Source organism: Meles meles, chromosome 13, assembly GCF_922984935.1.
Source record: "Meles meles chromosome 13, mMelMel3.1 paternal haplotype, whole genome shotgun sequence".
Lineage (NCBI taxonomy): Eukaryota > Metazoa > Chordata > Mammalia > Carnivora > Mustelidae > Meles > Meles meles.
In genome coordinates, this window is record NC_060078.1 from 22,953,114 (window position 1) to 22,973,076 (window position 19,963).

Consider the following 19,963-nt stretch of genomic DNA (forward strand, 5'->3'; position numbering starts at 1 on the left):
TTGTTGAACTATGAAGCAGCTGCAGGTTTCAGAAAGGAAATTGTGCTCAAGCTCAACAGCACGGCACCGGCCTCGGTTTACCTGCCATATGCAAAACGCCTGTCCTTGTGGTGATCGCCGAAAGTATCCCAGAGCCTGAGAGAAACGCTCACTTCATCCACAACATCCCGGGACCGCTCCAGGACCTGCAGGAGAGAGAGCACATTCCTGCTCAGCGTCCTTCTGAGGCTCCTCAGGAGAAGGACGCCCAAGTCAGCACCCTCAAGGCCCACTTGTCCCACCTGCATCTTCTCGTCCCATCCAACAGGACTCGAGCCAAGTCCAAATTCTCCTCTGGGACTCTCGACTCAAACACCCCCCACCCCCTTCATTCAGGAGACGGTAGCCAGACTCCCAACGGCACATTCTGCTTTTGTTTTCTCTTAGCGGCACCAAGAACATTAGCCTGACTTTGCATGCACTAATTACCCCGACCCCCTGGTAGAGTCAGCCTGGCAGTAGCAGGGATGCGCCCTGAGGAGCCTAGAGAAGCCCTGCACACCTTACCTCCTGGCACACTCGGTACTGGTCGATCGCCCACACGGTAGGCACGTGGGTGGCCAGCAGCTGATACTGCGTGAGGGTCGTGTTACACGCTCGGGCACAGATCAAGCGCGTCTTCCCCACGGCGTTGTCTCCCACGACCACACACTTGATGGTTTCGACGTTGGGCCTTTCGTAGTCCATGTCAGTGTCCATTTATAAAACTCTGTGAGGAGAGAGGGACGGGGCAGTCAGAGACGAGAGGGGCCCAGCCAGCCACTTCTCCGGAGGTGCCCAAGCATAAGCACGAAGTTCGGAAGTTCATACAAAACCTAACTCAAACTCGAGTTTTCTATTTATGTCTCACACGAGTACAAAAACATCGGCTGGATTGTTATTTTGACCCCAAACGGTTTATTCCCGTTAACATGTTATTTTCTCCTTGGTTTTCTCTAAACACAACCTGCCTACTGAAAATCCAACCAGGCAAGTCAGGATCGCTGGCACACATTCATAGCTCACTAGCTACTCATGTGGACCCATGAAAGAGACCGGTCACCTGCAGCTTTAACCCTAGACATCGGGGTGTGAGCTGCTCGGCGATATTAGCATCTACACCATCACAATCTTCCCCCGACCCCAAATCCCCCACTGAAAGGCAGTTTAATGGAGGTTCTCCACTACCACCGTGACTTTGAGGGGGATCCAAAGGGCAAGCAGAAAGGATTCCTCGGCTTTAAAGAAGGGTAAACTGTAAGACTAAATTTTGATACATTTGTAAAATTAATTTATATTCATTCACCGATTTTAAAATCAATCAAATTCATAAAAATGGTATTCTCAAGAGGGGCACCATAAAGCAACAAATTTTAAAATTCTCTGTTTTCACCAAGAAATCTGGAGCATATGGTAAAGAATGATTTTTTCCAGGATGAGGAGCTAGTTTGGAATGTTCCAGAAACCATCAAAAAGGTTTAAGAGGGTTGCTGAGTGAGGGGTCAAAAGGAAGAGAAAAAGCTGCTGCCAGGTCTCCACACCCCCCCCACCCCCCGCCACCACCCTCCTGGGAGCAGGAAGCTCCATAAAATACAGCGCAGACTGCTTCCCGGCAGCAAGCTGGATGGGTGACCAACCATGGAACATTTTAAGATTTTAATGAATTATAATCACCCTTTTGAGAAAGCCTATTGTTAAACAAAGAAAACTGGTTAGATAGTCAATTAAAAAAAAGATTTATTATTTTAGAGAGAGTGTGTGTGAACAGGAGAGGGGCAGACAGAGAGGGAGAGAGAGGGGGAGAGAGAGAGAGAGAGGGAAGCAGACTCCCTGCTGAGTGTGGAACCCAATTCGGGGCTTGATTGCAAGACCCTGAGATCATGACCTAAGCTGAAATCAACTGTCGGATACTTAACCAACTGAGCCGCCTAGGCACCCCTAGCTGGTCACTTTTAACAAGTTGATAGTGGTTTTAATGGCCACAATGGTCAAGAAACTGTTCAGAGTAGGGCTTAATACATACCTGGGACTCAGTAAATGTTTAAATCATCTGCCTGGAGAAAATGGATGATTTGATTAATATGAGATTAAGAGTGTAGAGGGAGAGACAGAAAAAAGGTTATTAAATAGAATGAAAACTTTTTCCCAGTTAGGACCATCTGAACACGAGACTGTCTCCTGTAACACCATCATAGGAGGTGTTAAACCTGAGGCTAGAGACTATTTGGTGAGAATTGAGTGGAGTGATTCAAAGAACAGATGTGTGGTGAGGTTAGGATCTGGTCTATGGTTCAGATGCCATAGAGAGGCTTAAAATACCTGCTCCCCGCCTGGCAAATGCAGATTCTGAAGGTCTTGGGTGGAGAAAGAGGCATAAGAAAACCTCCAATTCAATTCTGATGATTACCCATGTGTGGTGACTCCTCAAACTGATCTCTTTAAAATCTAGTCTATGGTTTCATTAGTTCACGATTTCATGGTATAAAGCAGCATAAGCCTGACTTTGGGATTAGGCCAGTGGTCCTTAAGTATTTGCTGGAGGACACTTAACAAAGTCTAGAGATATATTTGGTTGTCACAATGGGGTCGGGGAGCGCTACTGGCTTCTAGTGGGTAGAGGCCAGAGATGCTTGGAAACACAGTACAAGGGACAGTCCTCAACACAAAGAATAATCAGGACACAAATGTCAGAGTGCTGAGGTTGAGAAAATCCCTGCCTTGGAAGGGATGTGAGTGTGAATCCTAGTCTCTCCGTTTTCTAGCCATATGCCATTTGGGCTTTTAGCCTCAGCTTCCCCATCTGTTAAATGGGAACTCTAGTACCAGTCTCCTCAAGCAGTGAGGGGTAGGGAAACTGACGGAGCTGACAACCGATGACCCCAGAGATTCTAATCGTGATGATGAAGATGAATTCCCTGAACTGAGTCAGGGGAAAGACCAGAGATAGATGTGGAATCAGAAACCCAATAACCACAAAGATCTATACAAAGGATACATTTTAGTAGAGTAACTGAGGAGTAGTTCATCGAAAAACAAAAAACATAGGTATAAGCAGGAGAGTATCTGATGTTACATAAAGAAGGCAGAAAAAGTTCTGAATGGGAGTTGGAGGTAATTAGCTAATCGATGATACAGTTGGAAAGGTAGGTTAAATCTGTTTTGCTGGGGTATTTCCAGATTCTAGAACAAAAATGGTACCAGTAGTTATTGATAAGAAACTGGGTATGTCTCTGTGGTGATACTACCAAGGAGCACCCCGTGTCCAGAAAAGCAGGATCTGCAACCTGAGGTATACTATTTTGACTGTGCTAAGTGGTGGAAAACTTTTCTCCTTTGGAAGTCATTTTTATTCTTTTAGGCAGATATAAAGTCATAGAGAGCCAGTCCTTAAAATTTGGGGGCATGTTTGGATTAAGTCAAAACTGAAACAGACTAAAAAAATACACGGTTGGTTTTCTTGTTGGCTTGCAAAAACTAGCTTTGAGAGCAGTCACCAAAAAGGAACACCCCCAAATAATTTGAATCATGACAGAGTTGGTGGAATAACTGTGTAGCTTTCACAGAAGACTACTCTGAAGGGGATAAAAGCCCTCCTGGTTTAATATTAAGGCTATGATTACAAAAATATCATTACTATTTATAGACATATCTCAAGAAGAATTTCTGTGTCAAAGGTGAGAAAAACATCCGTGAGTCCTCTAATCTCGAGCAATCTGCTCAAAATTGAAGTGACTGCCAAAGGTCTTGGGCCTCATACAAAGGGGAGAACATTTAACAAAGGTTTTAAGGGGACAACAAGTAAGGGAGATAAAAGGCAGCACGGAATTCTACACTCGTAGCCCAGATCACTCACTTGAGACATGGAATTTCCAGGAAGGGTTTTCTGGATTTCCAAATACTGAGAATCTTTTCTTTCGGGTAGAAATTTTATTTAGTGGTAATCTGAAAATACATCTACATGTGTATTGTAAACCGATTGTTTATCTGTTACACATAAACAAATATTAAATTGTGTTATCACAATTTGATAAAAATATACAATTTTATCCTTCTTTACTTGTTACGGGCTCTAATTTATTCCTATATAGCACTCTTATGGTTGAATGAGCTCTTAGGACCATCTGGTTAATGACTATCCAGTTTCTGATTTTTATTTATGCAGAATGAGAGCAATAAATATTATTCACTTAACTCTGTTAATAAATTTCACCACCATGACTACTGCTGATCAGGGAAGACACCATTTTGCCCTTAGATCCATATCTGAGGAAACAAAGAAAGCATAAAAAGAAAAAGAAAAGAAAAGCTAACCTGTTACTATGGCAGCTTTGTATCTTACTCACAAGCAACTTGAACTTTGTTTCATATTTTCACTGAGTCCTCAGGCCATGGACGCTGACCAGGAGGTGCTGAAGAGTGTATCTGCACGTTCTGGGCGTCAGAGAGGGATGTTTATTTAAGATGGCAAGTGAACAGGACAGTGTGGGGGCTGGGGAGAGAGGACTAGGTGAGGATGCCAGCCCCTGGGTGCTGATGCCTACCGTCCCCCAGACGGCTTAGAGACTGTGGTCATGACCTCCGGGCTGCCCAGTTGCCCCAGGTGTCTACACCATGACTACTATTACCTTCCGGATGTCATGTCCCTCCTCCACGTTTACCACCAACTCAGCCTTCTTTGTGTGTCCACAGCGTGATGTGTCCCACGCTCTAGCCCCACAGTCCCTCCACCTCTACAGCACCAGTGACCTTCCCTGCACCTTCCTGGAGCCCTTCTCTTGGTCATGTGCTGGACATTGTCGGCCAGAAACATTTTACCCCTGAAATCTCGAGTTTCAAAATCCTACTCTTAGAGTTAAAAACTCCTCTCTTGGGGCGCCTGGGTGGCTCAGTGGGTTAAAGCCTCTGTCTTCGGCTCAGGTCATGATCCCGGGGTTCCGGGATCAAGCCCCACATCGGGCTCTCTGCTTGGCAGCGAGCCTGCTTCACCCCTCTCACTCTGCCTGCCTCTCTGCCTACTTGTCATCTCTCTGTCAAATAAATCTTTAAAAAAAAACCCAAAAACAAACAAACAAACAAAAAAAACCCTCCTCTCTTCACTAGGGGAAATGCAGTCATGATGGCAACTCTCATCAGGAGACGGAATTGATTTCCCACCATCTAGAATTTGAGTTAGCCTTGTGACTGTGGCCCAATCCAGGAGAATGTGGTGGTGATGCTGTGTGGGTCCCAGAGTCAAGCTTTCCAGAAGCCCTGCAGATCTGCTCTCATGCTGCAGGAATGCTGTCCCGAGGCTGTTGTGGAAAGAAGCTGGCCAGGCATAGCAGAGGAATGGGATTCACAGCGAGAATAATCGAGGAAGCCCTGCCTATGGTTTCACCACATGCCAGATTGTGCTCCTTGCACCTTCCGGCCTGGCCAACTCTCCAGCTGAAGGAAGCTTCATGAGTGAACCCAGTTAAGAGAATCACCTACAGATTCATGAGAAAGGACAAATTATTGTATTAAACCACTGATGTTTGTGGTGATTTGTTATGTATTAGTAATTAACTGAAACATACCCATTGCACCTTAGAAAAATGACCAGGACCTTGACACCTTCTCTTATTTAAAAAAAAATATCAGATTATAGGTCCTTTTTGGGTGGAAGATCTTTCCTACCTAGGGCTGGTGGATCATGCCAACTTTCTCTTCTCCATCACCCTCCACATCTTTATTGTGTGTGTGATATGCAGAATAATGTCCCTCAAAGATGTTCATGTCCTCATCTCTGGGATCTGTGAATGTGTTCTGTTACATGGCATGGGGGCGCTGGGGTAGCAGATGGAACTAAGCTGCTAATCAGCTGACTTTGGCCTAAGGAGGTTATTCTGGGTTGTCTGGGTAGGTCCAGTGCACTCACTCCGGTTCTTATGTGGAAGAAAGAGGTGAGGGCCATAAACCAAGGGATGCAAGTGACCTCTAGAAGCTGGACAAGAAAAAGAGACATATTTTCTCCTAGAGCCACCAGAAGGGACACAACCTACCAACATCTTCATTTTAGCCCAATGAAACCCATTTCAGACTTTTAACCTCCAGAACTGTAAGATAATAAATTTGGTTTGTTTTAACCACCAAGTTTTTGGTAATTTTTAAGAATGATTTTATTTATTTAACAGAGAGAGAGAGAGCAAGTGCGCACAAGCGTGGCCACATGCGTTTGCAAGCAGGGGAAGGGGTAGAGGTGGAGGGAGAGGAGAGGGAAAGAATCCCAAGTAGACTCCATGCTGAGTGCAGGGCTCCATCTCATAACCCCGAGATCATGACCTGAGCCAAAACCAAGAGTTGGATGCCTAACTGACTGAGCTACTCAGGTGCCCCAAATTTTCAGTAATTTTTTACAACAGTGACAGTATGCTTCTGCCACACAGAACGGCCTCCTAAATTCTAAATGTTGTTTGCCACCTCAGTGCCTTTACATGTATTATTCCACAGTCAACCCTCTACCATTTCTTGTCTGCCTGGCAAATTCTGTTCATTCCTTAAAACCTTATTCAGTCAGATATGACCGCCTCTAAAAAGTTTTCCTAATTGCCCTGCCTCTACATAGACTGATTTACTTCCTCCTTTGTATCATAAATGGTTCTAGGAGAATCAATCACAATCACAAAGACACATATACACTCAGTTTTTCCTATATTAGCAAACCATAGAAGGGTGGTTTGTGAACTTTGTATTTTTCCTGTGGCTACACCTTCAAAGTGCCCATCTCATGACCTTAATGAATCATTATGTGTTTCTGGGGTACTACCATGTGCCAAAGTACTTGGAATGCAAGCGTATACCATGCCTTACTTCAGCAAATTTTTTTTGTCTATTCATTCGGGTCCACAGGTCTCCCAATCTACTTGTGACTCTCTTCTAGGGACAACCATAAGCCAAAGAGTGACACAGCCAAATGTGAGCTCAGCTGCCCTGGTCTCCTTTTCAAATCATTTCTCTTCCCAGAGTGGTACTCTGTTCCCACCTTTGGGCTTGAGACGATGGCCTTCCTGATGTCCGTTCCTCTTTTAAGATCCAGGCTCTTAGGAAGGGTCAGGCACATTCACGATGGATCAATCACACTATGGATAGATGACCATCACAGTCCTCTCTCCATAATTCAATAATTCCAAGGCACTATGGCTGATAAAGTTCAAGATACTCTGGTTTCCCCTGGTTAGGCGCACTTTAGTACAGAGCCACTCTTTGAGTCCAGCTCAGGGTGTGAGTCTCTCCTACCACGAGAAATCCAGGTATTAGGGAGGGTAAGCAGGGAAGCCTTAATCATTTGTCCACAACATCTTACTAGGCATCTTCTAATTGCTCCAAATCATCCCCCCACTGGAACACACCATCTCTTACCATCACCTGTGTTGTGTTTCTTGTTATGTTTGCTATTTGAATCAAAGCATGGTGAGCAGTCTGCTTAGAGACAAAACTCTAAGGGCCACAGAGGGCCCTCTGTACTTTTGGTTCATTCAGTTGTTCCTAGAGGGTTTGATCGGGGCGTCGCACAGCCACTAAATTTTCTTGACCTTTAGAAAAGCATGTAATCTGAACTTTAAGAAATAATTTAACTTGCTCATTAAATAATACTGGTGGAACACATTGTAGTGTATTTGAAGAGTGAGCTCACAAAGAAAAACTGGGAATTTTATATTATTGACAGAAACAAAGGAGAAATGTTAAGAGTTGCATAATAACCATAGCCCACAGCCAAGTTCCGACTGCAGATTTCATTATCCTGAGCTCTTAATCACCAGTCCTAGGCAGGCGGGAGCTGCTCTGTGCATAATATAAACATCTCAGCTGGAATGGAGAGTGGGTCCAGATCTGGGAAAGAGACAGTTGGGTTGGGCTGCACTTCCCTAAATCAAAAGTTTACAGAAATACATCTCCAGGATAAAATTGCCTTTCATCGCTCAAATCAACAATATTTTTTTCAACTGAAAGTTTTGATTAAAACAGAAAGACAAGAGTTTAAGTAACCGAAAGGACAGTGCATATAAATCCAGGATTACAGATAATACAGAGCGTACTTTTTTAAACATCTACTCGTTATCCTCACCAGCGTCCTGTGATAATGGAGACCGACACAAGATCACACCCTTTCTCTCTTTTTTTAAACTCAATGTCAGTGGGGGAGGTGAGCCAGGATTAGAAATAAACTTGCTATCTATCCACTGCCCTTAATAAATCCTGTCCCAGTTGAAAAATAAAGGACGGATAAAACATGTAGCTTAAAAGATGCATAAAAAATTCAGGATAGGTTTCAAAACCACTATAAGTAAACTGTGTGTTATGTTCTAGATATACTGGGTGACTTCCGTCTGCAAATATGCCAGGTAACCTCTCCTTCGGTGACTCTGCTCTTGCCACTCTGCTCAGATGTCCTTTCTCATGGCCCTGATCCACCACTGAAATTGTGCTGCACCTTTAGGACTCAGGCAGTCTTAATTAGTTCAAGAAAGAATACACTGTGCGATTAGTGAGCGCCAGGCCGATGGTACAGGTAGACAGTGGTAAGCAAGCTGGGTATGGTTCTTGCTCTCACGGACCCTCACAGGCAGGTGGGAGAAACAGGTAGATGTAATCATAAACTTGACTTAAATTCCTTGAAGATAAATGAAAATAATGGGTAGGAGGCCTGCAGGAAAGACAAGGGAGGCCTCTTTGAGGAGGCCCCACCTTCTTGCTACCTGAAGAATGAGCAGGGCCCAGCCACGAGCTGGCAGAGAGGCAGGCCTGCCAGAGCTGCAGCAGGGGAACAGGAGAGGTGAGGTTGGAGAGGAGGCAGGAGCCACATCACACGTGGCCTTCCAGGCCACAGTAGGGAACTTGGGTTTTATTCTAAATGCAATGAGAAGCGACTGAAAGGTTGCAGACAGAAGAGTCACAGGGTCTGATGTGCTTCTGAGAAGCATCACTGACATCGCCAAGATCGCTGTGTGGGGAGCAGTGGCAGAAGGACCCGTTAGGAAGTTCCTAGGTCCTCCAGGGGAATGGTTGGACCAGGAACCAGCAGAGATGAAGCAAAGTAGATAAACACAAATTTTGTTTTGGAAAAAAGATGCACTTAAAGCATTCTTCCTTTATATTGTCTCCCAGGGTATTTGCCAAATTCTGATTTGTAATATTGACTGTTCCACTGACATGTATGTGCTTGCTTCCATCTCACTAAGACCGCGCATTTTTGACAACAGAGACTGCTATTCATCTTTAAATCCTCAAGTCTTTCCAATGCCTTGTCCATACGTGGTTTTCAATTCATATTTGCTCAATAGAATCTAAAAGTATTGCTGTTCCACCTTCCTCAGGAAACCTTCTACCTGGGTCTGGCAGTGAACTTGCACTCAGCTAGCTCTGGTGACTGATCACTAAGCCCGTGGCCTCGAGAGCAGCAGCATGTGGCTAAGTCCACAGTCAGTGAGAGGAACACCTTGAGGGACATCTGTGTGGCCCATCATGAGAGCGGCATTTGACAGATGGCATCACACCAGCCGTGGATCCCCATCAGGAAGAGCATCAGTAACCATGGGAACACCAGGGACTAAGGCCCAGGGCTCTCCACCAAACAATAAGGCAGGGGGCAAAAGGGAACCTCAATACAGGCAGGCAGGAGCTTAGGGCTGAAATTCATTTAGGGAAAAAAAAAAAGGAACGTGATCATTTATTGTGTTTTAGTGCCTAGAGCCAATTTATGAATCTTAATAATATTTATATATAAGGGTCTTATAAAATTCCCATCTACTTTTGGACTTTAACATCCTCATTCAAGGGATTTCTAACTCTTTGGGTGAGATCAGTAATTGGCTGAGAAAGAAGGGGAGAATTGAGGCACCTATACCCACTCCCTATGGAGAAGGATGTATCATTGACCTGAAAGTGAATCTTGAATGAGGAAATTCAATCTTTGCTAGAAGATGTCACAAGAGGCAATTAGCTGGACTTAAGGCAGGACAGCATTGGAAGAATACATGCTTTGGATCTCCCGCTACACGGCCTCATTAAAATTAACTTTATTCTCCACAGATAGCAGAGTCTACAATAGTACCAGAGTTAGGATAAGGAGTAACCGTGTACCAGACGTTGGAAGGATTTCTGCCACATTCACTGCCTTTGTGCCAAGTCACTGAACACCAGCAGACTGCCCATTACCACAGGGAAAAGGTCTGGGCTGGGGGGTAAGCAGGACGCTCTTCACCACAGACACCTGTGGTATGGAGTAATGAGAGCTGGCTTGACTTGGGACCCAGATGGAAAGCAGGCTGTGGAGCCATGGAAAATCATGGAAAGTCATGAGGAACCATGCATGCTGTCCTGGGAAAGGAGAAGTCCCCATGATTGGCCCTTACTGAGGATAAGCCAGGTAGATAGCACTAAGCATGGAAAAGACTCATTTCAATTTGTTTTTCTTCCCCCAGCCTGCTCCCCCGGGCTGTTTCAATTCCGACAGTGCAACAGAAGTTAAGGGGAGAGGGATGGGAATGGGTTACAACCTCTAAGACCGACCACTGTGTATCTTCAGCGGTGACTTCCCGCACTACCCTTCTCCGGTACATGTCGACCGGTACAATACTGAATAGCTTGGTCTGTCCACTCTGGAACTGGGTGGGTTCCCTACAGAGCCCTACCTTGGTCTCCAACAGAGCCCTGGTTATCCAAGCACTGAATATCCTTCAATCCTTGGCCACCAGGAATCTTCTTCTACATGGATGAAGTTAACAGAGACCATTCAACATATGGTCTATTAAAGATCCTGACATGCATAAAAGGACAAGCAGTTAGTTAGCCAAAGACATAGACGAAAGGTCTTCTATGGAAGTAGACGTGCTATAAGGAACAGCAGAAGAAAAAAGTTTTTAAAAAATATCTGAACCATGTCGTTGATCATGCAAAAGAAAATAATGCAGGTGTGTAAACTAACAGCGGAGGAGGCTATCGGGGGCAAGAAGACAAGCAAAGGCCACGTATAAATGAAACACAAGACAGCCAAATTAAAAACCATAGTGACAATGGTAAATAGCCTTGACAATGTAGTAGAGTGGATTTGTAAGGGACAGGCAAAACATGAGAAGCTCTGAGTCTAGGAGGAAGGCCATGTGAAAATGATGTTGCAGAAGATGATAAAGAGGCTGACAGTTGATAAACAGTCCCCGGAATACTACATGGCTTCTGGAGGAACTCAAGGAGTAAAGTGTGATTTTATAAACAAAACTTTCCCAATACAAAAAGGAGGATGGGGCGGGGAAAAGGAGAAAAGAAACGGAGGCTCTACATCTCTACATTTTTCGGTAAAACTTTTAAAACATGATGCCAGAAAAACTGTATAATAATCCTACAAATACCTTAAAAAAACACCTTCTAAAACTAGTGGTCAAAGACAGTTCTTTCTATAAAGTAGTAATAATATGGATGACCACACACTTCACCAATACACTATTTTAAGACAGTAGAAAAACACAAAGAGACCCTTCATGGAAGAAAGACCTAATCACAAGTTTCTGAATCTGGTCAAATTGTTATTTATGTAAAGGGAACATAAAGCTATTTTTAGATACCAAAGACTCAGGGAGCAAAACCTCAAGATTTCTTTAAGGAATTTAACTACTCAAAGATATTTGACAAAACACCCAGAGATAATTCAAATTTTAAAAAAGCAATTCAGTGTAAAAGGACCGTGGACTCCTGGTGGGAATGCAATCTGGTGCAGCCACTTTGGAAAACAGTGTGGAGTTTCCTCAAAAAATTAAAAATAGAACTACCCTATGACCCAGCAATTGCAACTACTGGGTATTTACCTCAAAGATACAGACATAGTGAAAAGAAGGGCTATAGGTACCCCAATGTTCATAGCAGCAATGTCCACAATAGCCAAACTGTGGAAAGAGCCAAGATGCCCTTCAAAAGACAAATGGATAAGGATAATATGGTCCATATATACAATGGAATATTACTCAGCCATCAGAAAGGATGAATACCCAACTTTTACATTCACATGGATGGGACTGGAGGAGATTATCTTGAGTGAAATAAGTCAAACAGAGAAAGTCAATTACATGGTTTGCTTATTTGTGGAACATAAAGAATATCAAGGAAGACATTACAAGAAGGAAGGGAAAAATGAAGGCAGAGAAATCAGAGTGGGAGATGAACCATGAGAGACTATGGACTCCAGGAATTAAACTGAAGGTTTCAGAGGGGAGGGGGTGGAGGGAATGGGTGAGCCTGGTGATGGGTATTAAGGAGGGCACGTATTGCATGGAGCACTGGGTGTTACACACAAACAATGAATCATGGAACACTACATCAAAAACTAATGATGTACTGTATGGTGACTAACACAACATACTAAAAAAAAAAAAGAAGAAGAAAAAAAAAAAGGACTATGAAAACCGAAACCAAAACCAACTGAAAATATAAAAGTCGCCTTCATTGTTATTTTGATTTTGGCTTCAATGTGGTATACAAAAATTATCTGTAAAAGAGAATCTAGACAGTAAAAAAAAGGGCAATTCATAGTAAAAAGAATAACAGTAATAATGAATCTTCACAAACCAAAAGGCGTACAATAAAAATGAAGTAAAGCTCTAGAAGGAGGAATTAATGAAAATAAGTGACATGTGTGAGATAAAGAATCAGAATCAACATCAGATTAAGAAAGCAAAAAAGAAAAACAACACACGGAAGGCTTGAATATCATAAAAAGTAGTGATAAACAGGTAGGTAACTCACATTAAAAAAGAAAACTTATTATGATAAGAGAGTGAACTTTCTTTTCAAGTGGTCTTGGCACATTTATAGTTGACTAACCCACCATAAGGACAAAAATCCCCCAAAGCATAGATAGTATCAACCAAACTCCCTAACAACAAAAAAGTAAATGAAAAAGTTAAAAGGGAAGGTTTCATTGACAGCAACAACCAAAACCTGAACCTGTCAGCAATTTAAAAAATACTTCCTGATACATCCATCTAAAAAAATGACTTCATAAACAGAAAATGTTCTAAAGGCAAATATATTAGCGGTGCCTGTGTGCCTCAGTAGGTTAAGCATCTGCCTTGGCTCAGGTCATGATCCCAGTGTCCAGGAATCAAGTCCCAAGTGGGACTCCCTGCTCAGTGGGGAGTCTGCTTCTCCCTCTGCTCTCCTTCCTGCTCACTGTCTCTCTCTAATAAATAAATAAAATCTTTTAAAAACCCCCCAAATATATTTATCACATCTTTATAAAGAACAAGAAAAATATGAAAACCACCCAAATCTATGACAATTAAAGTCTTGCTATCTGATCTTGGGGCAAATACTTAATCTCTCTAAACTTCTATTTCCTTATATGTAAACTGGGATAATTGCTTCGTTGGATGTGTTGTTGTAAAGATTAGATGTTGCTTGTAAAGTATTTTAATCACTATGCCTGTCATCAAGAGAACACCTCAAAAGTCTTATCTATTAAGTCGGTCATTATTCAAAATCATGTTTATGTTGAGTTCGCAATCATATGGAGAAATGCTAATGTTACACTATCAGGGGGCAAGTGCAGGAAAGCGATCCAAGAAACAGTCCATGGAAACTAGATAAAATAAGCAAACATGTGTAACTCGAACAGAACTGGTCCTCTTCACTCTTACACACTAAGTACCATTTTAACACAGGGACATGGCTAAAAGAAGCACAAATGTGAGTTTTGGAAAGCTGGGAAACAACATGAGTATTTAAGAATAGAAGGGCGCGGTTAATGTGACCTACCAGCTACCTTGCAGCAAAACTTCTAGCAAGATTCTTCGGGAACCTGTCCCTGAGGAGTCCTACCTCTCCTGGCAACTGGTCAAGTCTGTCTTTCCGCTTCTCAGGACCCCAGCTACTTTCCAAACCTCAGATGCCTCTCCCTTACCTCTGACAGGGCAGGCCACTGCTCTCTGCTTCTCTCATTTGTATCTCCATCATTATTCCCCTGTGCCATTTAAATGGATCTTCCTTGGACCCACCCTTTTTTATTTTCGGGGGGAGGGGCAGAATGGGTGGGTATCAATATGCGAATACTTAACATTCAATAATGGTTTCTCCATCATCAAAAGGGAAGCTGTTCTTCCTGCAACAGCAATATATGGAAGGTAAACTGGAAGGGAAGGGAGTACACTCCACAGGTACCAGTGATTGTTAATAGGGCTGCAACTTGTCACTTTTCTACTTCCTTTAGTTTCCAAATTTTCTATGATGAAATCTATTACTTTAAAAAAAAAATTGAGACAAAGGTCACCTGTCATAAAACTCACCTTTTGAAGTACACGATTCCAGGGTTTTTGTTTTGCTCACAAAGCTATACAACCATGTCCACTATCTAATTCTAGAACATTCTCATGAACCCAGAAAGAAACCTTGTGCCCATTAGCAGCTATTCTGTTCTCCCCTCCCCCTCTGACCACTAATTCACTTCCTGTCTTTATGAATTTGCCTATTCTGGACATTTTAATAAATGAAATCATACAGTATGCAGTCTTTCGTGTCTGTCTTCTTGTATCGAGCACAATGCTTTCAAGTTCACCCATGTTGCAGCATGTATTCGTGCTTCATTACTTTTTATGGATGAATAGTATCTTCCAAGTTGTATTCTATAATGGGAGAGATATTTGGCTTTTTAAAAACTAATGACTACATAAGTATAACCCTTGATTGTTAATTCTACTAAGAGTACAGATATTAGCCAAAACTAATAAATGATTTTTGATGATGTATACATTGTTCTTCACAATTATATATTTATAAAGCTTTGTGAGGCTGCTAAACTTGTTTTTTTCTGACTCAGGCTCTCAACTGAAAAAAAACCCATAGGAATCTAAATGGTAATCTAGCTGAACATCAGACAAAGAAATTGAACCTTATAGACAGACAGCTGTGGACACCCAGGACAGATATATTTCAAACAAGAGATGAAAAATTCTTGACTGTTAAATTTTGAGTGTTCAGAGGCAATATTATAGTAACTGAAATGAACAATTTTAAGAAATTGTTTGGAAGCATATCGCTTGAAATATTCTATGACAATCAATTGTAGTTAAGATATTTTAAGTTTGGATCAATATAGTATAATTCAGCTTTCCATTCATTAAAAGGAGAAAGAAGTTCCCAATTTGTTTGTATCCAGGTGGTGCATGTATTTGTGTACCTGCAAGTCACAAATGTATAAATACTGATGCACATTGAGGGCATGAATTTAATGTTATCTTTACTTGGAAAGGCAGACTCTACATATTTTTAGTTACAAGGGGGATTATCTTGATCAAAACTCATTGCAGCTAGCTCTTATAAAGTTAAGGGTTCAGTGAAAAATCAAATTCTATAAATGAATGACTTACCCAGGGCATAAAATTTGGAGCATCTCAAAGACACAGAGGGTACCACGGGGTGGCTACCAGAAGTGGGGTGCTTGGTGATACTGACTTCTTGAACTACATGCTGGTTACACAGGTATGTTAGTTTTCACAAATTCATCAAACTGTATGGCTGGGATCTGTATACATTTCTCTATGTACGTTATACTTAAATATATATTTTTTAAGTTAAAAAAAATTGAAACAACAGAAGACATCACGCATTGGTTTTGGAGGGTCAGTGTGTGAACCTCAGCTAAATGCTGGATCAGGAAGCTTTGTCAAGAGATAATAATTAAAATACTGGTTAAGTCTTCAGAGAGATGTCAGAGTTCTAAGTGCTCATTTGAGAAAGCTACTATCAAGTCTGAAGACTAGATATACTTAATAATCCATCATAATGAAGAAAAGTCTCTGCAGTGCTCTGCAGTAACATGTTCATTGAAAGCATTCTCTAAAGATGTCACTGGGTCAGCTTCTGGTTCCAGAGAGACCCTTTGCTGGGAAGCCTTCACATAAGATGACAATGAAGCAACTGCATTTAATCATTTAGGAGATTCTAATATGCCAGTTAGGATTAGGTTACGCTCTGATTCAGACAAATGAAGAAAACTGTCTCCCCCACCCGCCCCAAGGATTTCTTAGTAAAACTGGATCATCAATACAAAAGTGTTGGTGGACAAAAAACAGACTCTTTAAAATCTCATATTTTGTTGGCGGTTTCTGGCTGACATCAATGCCTAGACTCCAGCTAATAATTTCAGGACATGTTTCTACACCCTCTAACTCTAGGTAGGAGTTATTACATGAAAGATTGTACATTTTTAAAAAGTGGAATGTGGCACTGTTTGTGGGAGTGGAAAATAATACCATTATTCTGGAGTGGGGACACCTGGCCCTCAATGTCCGTAACTTTAAAATGTCCATAACTTCCATCCAATTATGAGAACTTATTCCTAAATAATTAATTAGGGGAGACAAAAAGATTCCATTAAAGGAATGTTATACACCACTATCTGCGGAAACAAAATATTGGAAACAAGTTTACAAATCCAGCCGGGTGGGGGTGGGGGTTGCTTAAAAAAACTGACATCAATAAATGTCCACATAATAGGGGAGTATATAGCCAACCAAAATGTGTTAAAGGAATGCATTTTTTGTCATATATGTTCGTGATAAACATTTAAATGAAAAAAGATGACAGAAGAATTTACAGAATAACACCAGTCCTTAAAATTTATGTACCTACATATACACAGCAACATTCAGGTTAGAGAAACATTCAATATTAATGCCAACTGGGATTATAAATGGATTTAATTTTTTTCTTTTTTCTTATCTATATATTCCATCTTTTCTATCTTAACAAAGAAATTTTATAACAAAAAATTTATAGAAAATGGATGGGGAGGGGGAGGTAGGAAAACTAGGAACTAGAATATTTATGTGTGGGAGCATACGTTCTTCATTATGTAGAATTCATGTGTCCTCTTTGCCTCCTCTCTGCATACCTTGGGAAGTTTATGTGAAATGACTTTCAGTGCCTGCTGAAACCAGGAACCTTTCTTTTAATACGGAGCAGCCATCCGACTCATCAACAATATCATGCTGGAGCTCCCGGTCATTCAGCTCCCTTGACTTAAATCAAAGGAATTAACATCTCAATAGACTCAAACACACACACACACACACACACACACACACACACACAGCTACACACACACACACACACACACACACACACACACAGCTACTCAGCATAGAATAATGTAGCAAGAATACACCTGCTGAACACCAGGTATTGGAAGAAGCCAAAGGGAAAACCTTCTTCTCTAATCTATCCAGATCAAGTCATCAGACTTTGAAAGATTTCAGTTCTCTTTCACATGAGAGTTGCTGGTCAGACTGAAAGATTTCAGTTCTCTTTCACATGAGAGTTGCTGGTCTACTTCAAATAAATGGATTTTTAAAAATATTAGAATCTGAAATATTCTCAGGGTTCACTGTTGATTTTTGTTTGATATACACAAAGGGAAACAATTCCCCTTCTTTGAAGCCTCTTTCCAGGAGCCTTAATGATCAGCTGCCAAATTTAGCCTTGGCTGCATCTCCACTGTATCTATTATTCCTCCATGCTATTGATGTGAGGCCAAATCTCATCCCTTTTTAGAGTGCACAAGAGCCGGTGTCTTGATGAAAGGGGGAGTTGGTGAACGTAAATTGAAAAGAGCCCGGAGAACATACTGTAATGAATGGAAACACACAGCTTCATGGCTTAGGGTACTAAAATTACATTCACACAAAAGAATCAATAGCCTTGGCCATATTATATGAGAAATAAGGGAGGAGGGGAGTTGTAGAGAAGGCAGTCAAGAGATCAGCTGCTTATTAGAATCACTGGGGGAATCTGTTTAGTTTTACTTTAAGTACTGCTGCCTGTACAAGAATATTCTCTTTTTCTAAGGTTTATGCATTATTTTTTAGTAATCTCTACACCCAGTGTGGGGTTCCAACCCATGACCCCGAGATCAAGAGTCACAAGCTCTTCTGACTGAGCCAGCCAGGCGCCTCAAGAATATTCTTAACAGCACTATTCATAATAGCAAACAGCTGGAAACAACCCACCAGCAGTAGAATGGATAAATAAATAATAAATTGAGCTCCAGTCATAATGGGATACTACACAGCACTATGGTAAAATGGGTGAACTCCTGTTACATACATTATGAATAAGCTTCCCAAACATAATATTGAGGGGAAGAAGCCAGACACTAAAGAGATTTTGTTTACATAAACGTTCAAAAGCAGGCACCGTGAGTCCATAGTGTTAGAAGCCAAGATAGTGGATACCTTGGCTGGGAAGTGACTGGCTAGGGATTTATTTTTTATTTTTTTATTTTATATTTATTTATTTATTTATTTTAAGATTTTGTTTGTTTGAGAGAGAGATAGTGAGAGAGAGCATGAAAGGGGAGAAGGTCAGAGGGAGAAGCAGACTCCCTATGGAGCTGGGAGCCCAATGAGGGACTCGATCCTGGCCTCCGGGATCATGACCTGAGCCGAAGGCAGTTGCTTAAACAACTGAGCCACCCAGGAACCCTGGCTAGGGATTTAAAAAGAGCGTCTGGGTGCTGGTCGTTTTCTGTTTCTGTATGTTGGTGCTGATTACCGGTGTATGTTCAGTTGGTGAAATTTCATTTAAGTTATAGACTTCTGATTTTTGTATTTTTCTTTAAATAAGATACATGTCAGTAAAAATGTTTTAAATTCAGATTCTTAGGCCCTAACAAAGATCTACAGACTGTAGGTTATGGTTTTCCTGGGGTATTCCAGTGCAAAGCAAAGGCTGAGAATCACTTGACAGGAGGATCTACGTCCAATAGTGGGCTGGAGGCAGCCCCCACCAGCTCATGAGAACTAGTTGTTAAGTTTGCAGGATTTTTGCAAGCCTGTTAAAGCATAATGGACAGAGTTGTCAGGTCACTGTGTTGTACACTTGAAATTAATGTAACACTGGGTGTCACTGTACGTCAATAAACAAATAAACACATAAATAAAATAGGCTCAGTATTAAAAATTAAATTCCACAGTTTTGATTAAAGAAATTATACTAAAAACAAAGGTGCTAAGTGCTCAAAACTCACCATTTTCTAATTATCTTACTACATTTTATTGTTACCTACATTTTGAGGTTATTTATGCTAATTTTATCTGTATGGTGGAAATGTTGGATAGCAGTGGGCTACTGGGCCATCTCTCCCCAACTCCACACTCAGTCACAACGGTGGCTTGAAAATGGCCTTGATGGGCGTCTTTACACCACAGAAATTGGCAACCACTGGACTTTAGGGCTTGCTTTGTTGTTCTGTTGCCTGTCTTAAGAAAATGATTAAAAAATGTTAACAACACAAATTAAACTTAAAAGTGTGTTACATGTGGAGCTGTTACATTGTGAATAGTACATGTAAGGAAATATCTTTACACCATTTAAAAGCTATTATCCAGTTCAGCAGAGAAGTTATTCATATCTTTGATAAATGAGTACAGTTCTGACATGTCTTTGTTGTTGCAATTCTAGCTTGCTTATTAACATAATGGAAAATATCAGCCAACATTTATATGGGAATTACACCCCTTCATCAACTGTACCACAGGTAGGTTATGGATAAAACGGTTCAGCAAAAACCAACCAGCCTTCTGTAAAACCCAACTGGCTTTATGGAATTTACAATAAGGAGTATTGTCTATTTTTTTATTATTTGCAAAGTGTATGCCTCATACATTCTTTATGTCAGTAAAATTTATAATCGACTTATGTATGCACATAAATGCCTTCTTTTTTTCCGGGAGAGCTGGTTGATTTACTAGCACACTGCCATGTATGTACCTCCCTTCCATGTTTAAGATTCCACGACTGCCTATTATGATTTAAGAAACAAGCAAACAGAATAAGGTGGGAGTCTTACAGCCTGGAAGGCGTGAGTTTCAGCCAAAGCTACAGTAACACCTAGACTTTAGACCTTTCCTGCTCAAAACGGTGTCCTTAGACCAGCTGTTTT

General features: G+C 41.5%; 1 protein-coding gene across 15 annotated transcripts in view; it reads right to left on the reverse strand.

Annotated features, from left to right (window-relative positions):
• RHOBTB1 (Rho related BTB domain containing 1) overlaps positions 1 to 19,963 on the reverse strand; it is a 121,144-nt gene that overhangs the window by 36,164 nt on the left and 65,017 nt on the right. For 9 of the 15 annotated variants that reach the window (XM_046027458.1, XM_046027454.1, XM_046027459.1 and 6 more), the window contains 2 exons: positions 547 to 748; positions 82 to 185 (listed from right to left, as the gene is read on the reverse strand). In XM_046027458.1, the coding sequence (XP_045883414.1) occupies positions 82 to 185; positions 547 to 738 (296 nt within the window). In that variant the 5' untranslated portion in view covers positions 739 to 748. Of the gene's footprint in view, positions 1 to 81; positions 186 to 546; positions 749 to 7,021; positions 7,260 to 19,087; positions 19,281 to 19,963 lie in introns of those variants that run through there. The other 6 variants (XM_046027456.1, XM_046027463.1, XM_046027450.1 and 3 more) reach the window with 3 other exon arrangements.